Source organism: Electrona antarctica, assembly GCF_951216825.1.
Source record: "Electrona antarctica genome assembly, chromosome: 7".
In the NCBI taxonomy this organism is placed as follows: Eukaryota; Metazoa; Chordata; class Actinopteri; order Myctophiformes; family Myctophidae; genus Electrona; species Electrona antarctica.
The window spans coordinates 37,092,313-37,106,790 of NC_136812.1; the positions used below are offsets into that span (position 1 = coordinate 37,092,313).

The 14,478-nt window shown below is 46.1% G+C and overlaps 1 protein-coding gene across 1 annotated transcript in view; it reads left to right on the top strand.

Moving 5' to 3' along the window:
• The first annotated feature begins 5,950 nt into the window (after positions 1-5,950).
• The window catches only part of lnx1 (ligand of numb-protein X 1), a 61,816-nt gene continuing 53,288 nt past the window's right edge, over positions 5,951-14,478 (top strand). The window contains exon 1 of the mRNA XM_079506819.1: positions 5,951-6,226. Within this exon, the coding sequence (XP_079362945.1) occupies positions 6,090-6,226 (137 nt within the window). The 5' untranslated portion in view covers positions 5,951-6,089. The remainder of the gene's footprint in view (positions 6,227-14,478) is intronic.

Here is a 14,478-nt window from a genome sequence, read left to right on the forward strand (position 1 = left end):
GGTCCGTCAGCACTCGTGTTGATGTAACAATGTCGGCCTTCAGCATCTCGGCATGGATGGCATCAATGCCACATGCTTTGCCACCCTTCAGGGTCTGTATGGCGGTTTTAATTTCAGCAGAGTCAGGGGGATTGATGTTGATGTCCAGAATATTGTATGTTGTTGTGATGTTGGCTGGTTGTTCTGGCTCAGGGAGGTTGAGTACTTCCTGGAAGTGTTGAACCCATCGGGCTGCTTGCTCGCGCTCTGTTGTACAGATGTTGCCATTCTTGTCCATAACATGGGCAGTTTGGTTTGTACATTTGCCGCAGAGACGCTTGGTTATCTTGTACACTGTGCCCAAGTTTCCATAGGCTGCAGCCTTCTCAGCTTCACTTGCCAGGTGTTCAACAAAGACCCTTTTGTCTCTCCTCGCACTCCTCTTTACCTCTCTGTCCATGTTTTTATAGAACATGTTGGCTTTTTCGAGGAGTCTTTGGGACTTGGTGTTCAGAGCCTTTGCCTTCAACTGCTTTCTCTCTTCGATTTTCTGCCAAGTGTCAGCCGATATCCATTCTTTGGCCCCTTTTTGTTTGAAGCCCAGGACCTTTTTTGCCGTTTCGGTGTATATGTTTTTGATGGCATTCCATTTGCTGCTTACGGTGGGTTCTTCTATCATTTCAGAAGAAGCCTCTAGTGTGCTGAAGCGGTTTCTGAGTTCCAACACAAACTCCTTGTTTTTGTTTGGATACTGGAGTTTTTCAATGTCCAGTTTCCTCTGCCGGTGGCCTTGTGGGATTGACTTCTTCAACTTGCGTTTAATGGTGGCAGCGATTAGGTAGTGGTCACTAAAGGCATCAGCTCCCCGGTAAGCTCTAACATCTTGCAGCGACCTGCGCCATTTACCATTGATGATAATGTGGTCGATTTGGTTGATGGTCCTACCATCAGGTGACTGCCACGTGAGCTTATGGATGTTCTTGTGAGGGAAGATGGTACCTCCGATGACCAGGTTGTTACTCATGCAGAGATCGACAAGACGTTCGCCATTGTTGTTCCTTTCGCCACATCCGTGCCTGCCCATTGCCCTCTCATTGTTGGAGTTATCGGTTCCTACTTTGGCATTCATGTCACCAGTTAAGAGAAGCATGTCATGTTGGGTATGTTGTTTATACCAGTCTTCTTTGACCTCCTCCTCTGCCTCGTTGGTTGGTGCGTAGCACTGTAGGATGGTGAGTTTACAGAACTTTGAGTTGAGACGTACTCTGATCAGCCTCTCACTTACTGGTTCCCACTCAAGCAGGGTTTTAGCTTTCTCCTTGGAGATTATGATGGCTACACCATGTGTGTGGGTGTTTTAATGGCCCGAATGGAGGATGACAGACCCATCATGCAGGACTTGACGTCCAGAGCCCGTCCAGTGACTTTCACTTATACCCAGGATGTCCAGGTGGTACCTTTTCATCTCACTGAGGGTGGTCCAGGCACATGCCACATATAGTCTCTGGCCTGAGTCCCATTCATGACGATCTTTGCTGCATGTCTCTCCCCGTCTATATCCCTCTTTCCTGTCATTCTTCACTTGTATCTATCAATAAAGGCAGAAAAGCCAAAAAAAAAGATTGTAAAAAATAAATAAATAAAAGAAAGAAAAAAACTTTACTGTTTACAGCCCCGCCTGTGTTTCAATCCAAACATGGAGACATTTGCTGTGTGAGACCCATGAGAGGACTGTTTGTGTTTACCACTAGACGGACTCCCGCCGTGAATTCACGCACACATGTCAGAGACACGTTTTCACTGCAGCTTAGCGGGACGCACGAGGAGGTCCTAGTTGAGCAAAATTGTGCTCATTAGGAGTTTGAGTATTGTTATGTTTAGCATATGTGTAGAGTCCATATTTCTTGTTGTTGCTATTGGGTGGAAGGAAACCTTGTATCTCCATATTTCAAATGATTGTTTTCTTTCCGTAAACATAATGCCCTAATTCGTTGTATGACGCTGTCACACAAAAGCTGTGGAAATCGCTGATTATTATGTACGTATATCTGTGGGTTTTATAAATATCGAACCAATGAAAAGTATATTAACTTAATAAGAACTATACCCCGGACCCATTTGGAACACGTACTGTACAGGTTATTTTTTAATTTTCCATTCACTGTAAAGTATAACAGTTACGGACATGCAAGGTTTCCCTCCGACAGTGGCATTTGTGGTAGGGAACCATTAGGAATGGTGAATCTTGAGAAGCGGCCAAGAGCCAGTAGTTGGTCCAGATACATGCTAGAGGGGGTGTTGCCAGGGTGACGTCTGTCTGGCTGCGTCCATCTGCTCCCGGTCATGTGAGGATTGTGAGCGCGGGGAGACCACCTGTTTCAGCGACGCCGTGGCTGTAACGGCACGTTCACCGCTCGCTCACACATACAGCACGGCCTCCATATAGTTTGTTGCCGGTGTAGTGCATCATGCCAGAAATAGCTGACCTACAAGCTCACAAGTTGTCACAACAGAGCTTGTAGATTGGCTATTTCTGGCTTGCGCTTTTCTGGTGTACTGTATAATGTGTCTAGAATAAAGTTTAGTTTTATTATTTTATGGTGATTCATTATAAATCAAATCAAGTCAAACGTATTCATTAAGGATCTCCATATATGGGCTTAATATTGATGACATCAGGGATCTCCATCCCTGATGATGTCATGTGATGTCACATGCTCCATCCCTGATGATGTCACGTGATGTCACGTGCTCCATCCCTGATGATGTCACGTGATGTCACGTGATTCATCCCTGATGATGTCACGTGATGTCACGTGCTCCATCCCTGATGATGTCACGTGATGTCACGTGATGTCACATGCTCCATCCCTGATGATGTCACGTGATGTCACGTGCTCCAACCCTGATGATGTCACGTGATGTCACGTGATGTCACGTGCTCCATCCCTGATGATGTCACGTGATGTCACGTGATGTCACATGCTCCATCCCTGATGATGTCACGTGATGTCACGTGCTCCATCCCTGATGATGTCACGTGATGTCACGTGCACCATCCCTGATGATGTCACGTGATGTCACGTGCCCGACCAACCAACACACTGACAGGAAATGCATGATTCCATAGTTTACTGCGACTGCAATAACATATGGAATGAATTCTGTACTGGCCATATATGGAGTGTGTCTTGAGTGTACAGGGTCTGATGGGGTCCATATATGCAGATCTACGTGATGATCCAGTCTTCTCCATGTATAGTTATGCAGGGTTAGATGAGGTCAGTGTCGTGATCTTATATCATATATATATATATATATATATATATATATATATATATGGTGGCGTGACGTGTCACGAGGCGTGATGTCATGAGGCGTGATGTCATGAGGCGTGGCCATATATGGAGGCGTTAAGGGTCTCCATGATTTCACGTGATGTACAACCACACAAAGTGGTCTAATGAAGTACTGTCACCTCATAAACACGGCACTCCATCTTTAAGATTAGCTGCTAGCTCCCAAGGCATGATGGATTGGCAACCATATGGTGGTGTGACGGACACGAGACGCAGGATTTCATAGTAAATGCGACCTTCGGTCGCAATAACAACAAAACAAAAGATAGCAATTACACAGTTTAAGCAGAACATAAGCCAAGATGCGAACCAAGACTTAAGGCCCAGGCTTATACGATCAGACAGAGTTAAAGGCCAGAGAGAAGAAATTAGTTTCAGGGGAAGATTTGAAAGCCACTAAGGAGCGAGCAGACCTAATATGTAGGGTCAGACTGTTCCAGAGGCTGGGGCCGGCCATTGAAAAGGCTTGTTCACCTCTGGACCTGTAACTAGTTGTGGGCGCAGTCAGGAGCAACTGGTCAGCTGGATAGATCCGGCTATATACTCCTACGGTGCAACATGAACACCTATATTGGTGGTGGTACATGCACATAAGTACGTAATGTAGATAGCAAGTAGCACACACAATTTGGTGTATTTATATAGCGCCTTTATCCAAGGTGCTTTACATAGATTGTGCATTACATTCACCATGGAGGAAACCATGCAAGGCACCAACCTGCTCATCGGGAACGTCTTGCTCAAGGACACTTCGACACTAACTCTGGGAGAGCCCGGTATCGAACTGGGAACTTTCCGCTTGCCATGCGGCCACTCTACCCGTGAGCCACTGCCACCCCTGGCCTACTGTATGACTGTCTGAAGTCGTGTCACACCAAGCGTGCGCCGCTAAGAGTGAACCACATGGTTTGTTAAAAGCCCATGCGGTGTGCAGTGTGGTGAGAGCCAGAGACATACATCATAGGCTACTAGCACACCGTCTGTCTCTGCGCCTGCTGCCCGTGAGATGAGATGTATTGATGTTTCTGTATCTCAGAGAAAACCAGGGGGAAAAACAGACTTTCTCAGTATAGGTCGATATCAGCCCTTGGTGCCAGCTGAGAAAATCAAAGTGGAAAAAAATTGAAATCGCAAAAAAAAGTAAAGTCATTAAAGGACCACTTCACCACTTTTCAACCTATCTTCATATAATAGGTCCTCACTAATAATCATGAAAAAATGGCGCAATTTTTTTCTCTACTCTGTCTGTGTCTCATAGGAGGGCTGTGGGCAGTTCAGAAACTGTCCTCCAGTGACATCATCGATGGGGAATACAAGCTAATAGAAACTGCAGGCTTTCTAGTCCTGAAAAGTTGCAATGCGAAAATGGAAGCCATCGTTCTCACGATAATGAAAATCTAAACATTTTTGTAAAAAGATCTTGTTTAAAAAACAATCTGCCTAATGATGATGTCACTGGAAGACGGTTTCTAAACTGCCCACAGTCCTCCTATGAGACACAGACTGAGCAGAAAAAAATATGCGAGTTATAAGTATTTTTTGTTGTTTTGATGACAAAGTTGTACAGTATGTATATCCATAACATAAACAAGCAGCACGCTAGCAAACAATTCACTAGTTCTTTATTTCAATCATTGTATTATTATTATTATTTTCACAATTATATTACCTGATCATATTCTTCTTAAATACAGTAGTTTGAAACTCTATACCGTCATATGCATACATCTGTCACATGAATTATCAAAACATTAGAAAGTAGCCGGCGTATCTGTGTATCAGATTGTGAAAATATAATAATACATAATAATAATAATAAAATGATTGAAAGAAAGAACTAGTGTATTGTCTGCGCGTGCTGCTTGCTTATTTTATGGATATACATACTGTAGACTTTTACAAAAATACTTAACTAGCACAAAGACCCACTGCCGGGCGGGTCTTTGCGCAACCGTTCCGTCATTTAGAATTTGGCGTGTCTCATTGCTCTTTGCCTTGTGTCTGCGTGTGCCTGTGCGTGCGTGCGTGCGTGCGTGCGTGCGTGCGTGCGTGCGTGCCTGGGCGTACAGTATCTATGGGTGGGTGGGCGTGTGAATTGTATCTCATCCCACTGCGTCTATAGGGAAACTAACTTATGAACATTAATCATAACCTGTTTAATTGGCATGATAAGCATCTCTCTCTCTCTCTCTCTCTCTCTCTCTCTCTCTCTACTTCTACTCCTATTATTTCCCTTCCTCACAGCACCCCACGGCCCTCCGTCACCGCTGACAGCATCACCGGGACCCCGACCACCGGACCCCGACCACCGGACCCCGACCACCGAACCCGGACCACTGAACCCGGACCCCCAGACCCCGACCACCGGACCCCGACCACCGGACCCCGACCACCGAACCCGGACTGGACTGGACCGACCCCATGAGCGCCCTGGACGGCTCCGACATTTCCGAAGGCGCCGCGGCCATGTCCGCGGCGGCCACCGCCCCGCCCCTCTCCCCGTCCGACTTCAGCCTGCTAGCGTCCCCCCCGCCCTCTGACCTGTGCCACTCGTGCGGCCAGCGCCACCTGCTGGAGGAGAACCACGAGTACAGCTACAGGGACGAGGTGGACGACGACCTCATCTGCCACATCTGCCTGCAGCCGCTCATCCGGCCGCTGGACACGCCCTGCGGACACACCTACTGCCAGGAGTGCCTGACCAGCTTCCTGCTAGAGAGCGACTTCTGCCCCGTCTGCCGCGCGGCACTCATGCTGCAGAACTGCCGCAAGCCCAGTCTGCTGGTGCACAAGCTGCTGGACAAGCTGACCGTGGCCTGCCCCTTCTCGGCGCACTGCGACGAGACCATGTGCCGCGGGGACCTGGAGGGACACATCAAGAGCAGCAGGTGGGTCGCGGTTTACACATTGAAGTTGACGATTGATTGTCACGTGAATGAATCGCGATTTAACGATTGAATTGTGTTTGTGGCATTGAACATTGGAACATATGAATAGAGAATACATTTCTGTTTGCCTGGTAATTAAAAAAATGCACAGGACAAGTATGACAAAAACATTATTTTTATACTTTAAACAAAGGATTGTGACAGGCCTAGGTAGGAGACGGCGGCCATGACTCAACAAAGGGAAAGTGATGATGTGATGACCGCGGAGACCGGTGCGAACGGTTAGTCGATGCCTTCGGCCTGTTGGGTGGCAAAGAAACTGTTTAGTCTTTGGCACATTTGAAGTGCCCTGAAACTGTGTACTCACAGTGGAGGAGTCCCAGATTATACAGCCCGCAAGTCAGCCGCTGCCCAAAAAAACGAACGAGTATAGGAGCTTGCTCTGTCCCTAAATGGTATTTTGGTCCAGCGTCACCCGCTATCTATTATGCCGACACCGGTATTTGCGCCTAGAGGTGTGCATGGTCATAGGCGTGTTGGCACGCTTTCCCCTATTGTAAATTGCTATTTTGGTCATCTCTTTGTAATTTTCCTATAATCAGCAGAAGTGAGTGCCTATCACTTCCTTGTGTCCATTGTGTTTATGTCTAGCCAAAGAAGTTATTTGACTTACTGGGCATAACGGCAATGGATAAGGGATCTCTTAAAGGCAATGGAATGTGGCACAGTAATTGGTTTAATTATTGTAACGCCCAAACCACAAACCACACATAATGTAACGGGTAACAGAGGTGTTTTAGGGATTTAGACAGGTAACCAAAATACCAACTTTAGTGGGGGTATTTAGAAAGCTCGAACGAAAATGGAGCCCATAGGGCCCAGTGCCCACACTCCTCTCTGTTTACATATCATTAAAGGCACGTTGGTTTCTCTCTGCAGTCTGGACCCATTTTCATTAGCGCTCATTAACACTCGCCCAGCCCAAAGGCCTCTGGGATAATTACTTCATCCAGCTCCACATCCCCACACTATGCAAGCACAGAGTAAACATGGGCTCCATGTTATGTAACCTCGACCTATAGAAGTCTCCCCCGAACATCTTTCTTTACTTAGTGTCTTCTGTCTCGGTTTATTTGTGTTCTCCCGTTTTCAGCACTCCTTGGTTCTCCTATTATTGCCAGGTTCTTATACCAACAATGGTTCTCAAACATTTTCATGTCACAAAATGAATAATTATGTATTTGGCCGCGGGCCCCCATCTGAAATCCTTTGTGCCAGGGACCGCCATAAGAGAAGATTTGTGCACTTAAAAATGTTCAGAATTATTCAATATTTCTAGATTTAAATAAAAAACAGCTATATAGCTATTTTCAAATAAAATTGGGTTTACATGGTTAAGCCGATTTCTATGCTATATTTACCTGAAACCTGAAATGGCCTCAAGGACCCCCGTAGGACCAAGGACCCCACATTGAGAACCACTGTCCTACACTATTATACTTCCCCCATCTGACATCTCTTCTCTGTTCTTGTATCTCCACTCTCTTTCTCTCTCGTCCATTCCCTGGGCTTCCTCTCCTTCTCCACATGCAGCGTGGGTGTATTAATGAGATGATGGAGAGGTGAGCTGGGGCAAGGAGGGGGGTGGGGGGCGAATAGGGGGGCTCCCAGGGGGACTGGTCTCCGATGGAGTTATCAGTGGAGGCCAGAGGCTTGCTCCTCTGCGGGGATGGAGCATAAGGTCTGGCTGAAGATCGATCCCATCCGCTTGGCTTTGTGATTTGTGGCTCGCTCACCACATAGCACCAGTGCACCACGTGTGGTTCGTTCACAGCAACACCCTTGTGTTTAACACTTAGAGGGATTTTGCCTGTGCATGGATCCGCCGTTAAGCTTTGTGCACGTCTCCGCTTGTGCTTGTGTGTCTTGTTGTTTGTGACGAATTAGTTGCACGTGTACATGTGCGTCCAGTGCCGGTGCTGCATGCATATCTGTCGTTAAGAACTGGTCACGTCTTTGAGTGTGTTGTTTACGCTCTGGCAGTCAAGCCGCTTGGAATTCAGGGGCCCCGTGACAACATAATGTCACTGGATCGCCGATATTTGTTAACAAAAATGCGTACAATTTGTAAACAGTGGCAATGATGTAAATGATGGCATATTTAGATTCACATATTTGTGAAGCTGAGACCTTTCAAGTAACCTAGCTTCCCTATTTTGTCCATGTATAGGCACTTTTTTTTACAGGAGCACCCAGATTGACGGCTTGATCCACTGTATGAGTTAAAACGTTGAATTCCACCAGATACAGCAGCGGCACATTCCGCTTGATGCTTGTGCTCATGCTCCACTACAAATACACACATATACAATCAATTGATTTTCCACCTCGCTGAAAACAGTGAAATAGTCAGTGACAAAATGTGTCATATTGACATCATCCAAATCTCATTATAATTACAAACTCAGATGCATCCAGATTTTTCCAGGCTCAGTCATTAGACACATTCTGTGCTACTTACATGGCTGTGCTTTTTGGTTAAAGCTATTTTCATAGTCAGCAGACCCTGCAGAGTTCGCTCCGCAGGCCGTTGTCATTGTGAAAAAAGATATTTTCCAAAGGGCTCCAGAGCTGTTAAGTTCACTTTGTCTTCTGGGAACAAGAGAATGCGCAGCACACTTGCCCTCATATGCTTTCCATCACTCACTTTCACTTGTGTTTACTTTAATTTGTCATTTGTACCTGAGTGTTCTATTGTGTTTGATTGGGTCCTTGGCTATCTGCCACTGCAGTTGACAGTTGAAAATGCTGAGTGCTATGTGACTGTTATGATGGATTGCTCCCAGATTTGCTTGAATTCAGATTACATGACACACATTTTCCTCCGTGACGGATTCCATCAGAGCCACAACAAATCCCCCTTGCATGTTTATTTATCTTAATAGAACACGCAACATGCAAATATCATCAAGACATGCGTGTTTATATGTGTGCGCGCATGGCGCATGCATGTGCATGTGTGTGTGTGACAGAGAGGCGCTGTCAGAGAGAGAAAAAGGCAGAGCATATGAGACCACCTGATGTAATCCGGACAGCATGGTGGGTGGATTGGCCAGGTGTTCATCTGTCCTGCCCCTGACCTCAATACTCTGTCCTATATCCTACATCTCCCAGCATGCCCCCTAGCTGTTGTCAATATGTAGACCACTCACTCAACACATCTTATAGCCTATACCAATACAATGAGAGTCAAATTATTTCGATTTTTGGATGCTCAACATTGTATCAGCAATATGAACAATAACAAAGAAATAATTTAGAATAGCACATTGTAAATCTTGTATATATCTGCTATATGTGCCACTTTTTTGCTAACCTTCTCCTATAATGGCATGTTAACAATATGGGACAAGAGGTTGAAAGTGGTTCATGTCGTTGTCAGTATTAGACTCAGACACATACGTAACTGTATTTGACCGCCAGTTGACTTGCATAATCTGACTATCAGAATCTTCTCAGCCTCTGTTTATGGTCAGCGTGGGTCAGCATGAGGAAAAACAACCCACCCTGCATGTCTCCTCATCTGGGTGACATGCAGGGTGGGTTATAGAATAGACTGCCAAGACCCGTAACTGACTAGGACTGAATAGAGAGAGAAAAGAGAAACCGTATTATAGCCTATGTTGGCATTTGCGTGCACTTTTTTCCTTCTTGCGAGAGCTAATGCTAATGCAGCAGTGTGTGTAATGTCTCCTGCGGGGGCAGGCCGGGCTCTCTTCACAAACTGCATCCTGTGACAATCCAATTACATTTCCATTTCCTCCCCTGCCCCTCAGCACTGTCGCCATGCACCGCGCGCACATACCCCAGCACAACTTCTGCTTGGGGGCATGCACGCACGCACACACACACACACACACACACACACACACACACACACACACACACACACACACACACACACACACACACACACACACACACACACACACACACACACACACACACATGAAACATTGATCGAGACAGGGTATTTACAGAGTTAAGTGTCTTCCTCCAGGGGAGCACACAGCTCTGCTCTGATACGTACTAACTACATACACACTCACCGTCTTACTGCCCGATGAGAGAATAGAGGAGAGGAGAGGAGAGGAGAGGAGAGGAGAGGAGAGGAGAGGAGAGGAGAGGAGAGGAGAGGAGAGGAGAGGAGAGGAGAGGAGAGGAGAGGAGAGGAGAGGAGAGGAGAGGCTCAAACGAAAGTGAGATCAGAGACACGCAAGAAGATAGTGAACATCCTGCGGTCGTAAATGAAATATCGGAGTCGACAGTGAAGAATAAAGAGTGAGTGAGTGAGCAGCTCATGTGTTGCATCAGCACGATCAAAGTTCTCCCACCACCTCTGGGCTGTGTGTTTCACTGCAGAGAGAGAAAGAGATACAGAGCGAGAGATACAGAGATAGATACAGAGAGAGAGAGAGAGAGAGAGAGAGAGAGAGAGAGAGACCAGAGACGACAACGTGCAACTTGTTGGTAGTAACGTATCTAGTCCTTCAAACACATACAATGCTATGTGTCTATAATAATAATATTTATTACATAATAATAATTTCTTAGTAAAACAAATCAAAATAATAAACGTTCTGTCTGATGGTGTTGAATGTCACCATCAACACCACCAACACCAACTTCAACACCGTCAACACAACCAACATCATCACCACCACGGTTAACTCCATCACCATCATCATACTCAACACCTTCAACACCACCATGACATTCAACACCACCAGTAAAAATATTTAGGACGACCGTTGAGCTGATTCTACTCTATGGCTCCGAGACATTGACACTTTCAAAGAAACAAGAGAATCGGTTGGATGGCACTTACACCTAACCTGACTCCGCCAGTTGGCAGCACTGCAAGGCAGCACTGTGTATGCCTTGATCCCGCCTCTAGCTGCCGCTGATTGGCCAGGCCGTTTGGTGGCCGGAGCATCAAGTCTGCCTGAGAGTTCCCAGATGGGAGCAGGAGTGGGGAACCCAGTGTACTCTCTGCTGCCCCATCTGGCGGAGTCAGGTTAACTTACACCCGCCTTCTAATGAGAGTGCTAAAGACATCAAGCGCTATTCTCAACACCACCATCATCACATTCAACACCACCATCATCACATTCAACACCACCACCATCACATTCAACACCACCACCATCACATTCAACACCACCACCATCACATTCAACACCACCACCATCACATTCAACACCACCACCATCACATAAAACACCACCACCATCACATTCAACACCACCACCATCACATTCAACACCACCACCATCACATTCAACACCACCACCATCACATTCAACACCACCACCATCACATTCAACACCACCACCATCACATTCAACACCACCATCATCACATTCAACACCACCACCATCACATTCAACACCACCACCATCACATTCAACACCACCACCAACACATTCAACACCACCATCATCACATTCAACACCACCATCACATTCAACACCACCACCAACACATTCAACACCACCACCATCACATTCAACACCACCACCATCACATTCAACACCACCACCAACACATTCAACACCACCACCATCACATTCAACACCACCACCATCACATTCAACACCACCACCATCACATTCAACACCACCATCATCACATTCAACACCACCACCATCACATTCAACACCACCATCACATTCAACACCACCACCATCACATTCAACACCACCACCATCACATTCAACACCACCACCATCACATTCAACACCACCATCATCACATTCAACACCACCATCACATTCAACACCACCACCATCACATTCAACACCACCACCATCACATTCAACACCACCACCATCACATTCAACACCACCATCATCACATTCAACACCACCATCATCACATTCAACACCACCATCACATTCAACACCACCACCATCACATTCAACACCACCATCATCACATTCAACACCACCATCATCACATTCAACACCACCATCATCACATTCAACACCACCATCATCACATTCAACACCACCATCATCACATTCAACACCACCATCATCACATTCAACACCACCATCATCACATTCAACACCACCATCATCACATTCAACACCACCATCACATTCAACACCACCACCATCACATTCAACACCACCACCATCACATTCAACACCACCATCATCACATTCAACACCACCATCATCACATTCAACACCACCATCATCACATTCAACACCACCATCATCACATTCAACACCACCATCACATTCAACACCACCACCATCACATTCAACACCACCACCATCACATTCAACACCACCATCATCACATTCAACACCACCATCATCACATTCAACACCACCATCACATTCAACACCACCACCATCACATTCAACACCACCACCAACACATTCAACACCACCACCATCACATTCAACACCACCACCATCACATTCAACACCACCACCATCACATTCAACACCACCACCATCACATTCACCACCACCATCACATTCAACACCACCACCATCACATTCAACACCACCATCACATTCAACACCACCACCATCACATTCAACACCACCATCATCACATTCAACACCACCACCATCACATTCAACACCACCACCATCACATTCAACACCACCATCATCACATTCAACACCACCACCATCACATTCAACACCACCATCATCACATTCAACACCACCACCATCACATTCAACACCACCATCATCACATTCAACACCACCACCATCACATTCAACACCACCATCATCACATTCAACACCACCACCATCATCACATTCAACACCACCATCATCACATTCACCACCACCACCATCACATTCAACACCACCATCATCACATTCAACACCACCATCATCACATTCAACACCACCACCATCATCACATTCAACACCACCACCATCACATTCAACACCACCATCATCACATTCAACACCACCATCATCACATTCAATACCACCACCATCATCACATTCAACACCACCACCATCACATTCAACACCACCATCATCACATTCAACACCACCATCATCACATTCAACACCACCACCATCATCACATTCAACACCACCACCATCACATTCAACACCACCATCATCACATTCAACACCACCACCATCACATTCAACACCACCATCATCACATTCAACACCACCACCATCACATTCAACACCACCATCATCACATTCAACACCACCACCATCATCACATTCAACACCACCATCATCACATTCACCACCACCACCATCACATTCAACACCACCATCATCACATTCAACACCACCATCATCACATTCAACACCACCACCATCATCACATTCAACACCACCACCATCATCACATTCACCACCACCACCATCACATTCAACACCACCATCATCACATTCAACACCACCATCATCACATTCAACACCACCACCATCATCACATTCAACACCACCACCATCACATTCAACACCACCACCATCATCACATTCAACACCACCATCATCACATTCAACACCACCATCATCACATTCAACACCACCACCATCATCACATTCAACACCACCACCATCACATTCAACACCACCATCATCACATTCACCACCACCATCATCACATTCAATACCACCACCATCATCACATTCAACACCACCATCATCACATTCAACACCACCATCATCACATCCAATACCACCACCATCACATTCAACACCACCATCATCACATTCAACACCACCACCATCACATTCAACACCACCACCATCACATTCAACACCACCACCATCACATCCAATACCACCACCATCACATTCAACACCACCATCATCACATTCAATACCACCACCATCATCACATTCAACACCACCACCATCACATTCAACACCACCACCATCACATTCAACACCATCATCATCACATTCAACACCACCACCATCATCACATTCAACACCACCACCATCACATTCAACACCACCACCATCACATTCAACACCACCATCATCACATTCAACACCACCACCATCACATTCAACACCACCACCATCACATTCAACACCACCACCATCACATTCAACACCACCACCATCACATTCAACACCACCACCATCATCACATTCAACACCACCACCATCACATTCAACACCACCACCATCATCATCACATTCAACACCACCACCATCACATTCAACACCACCATC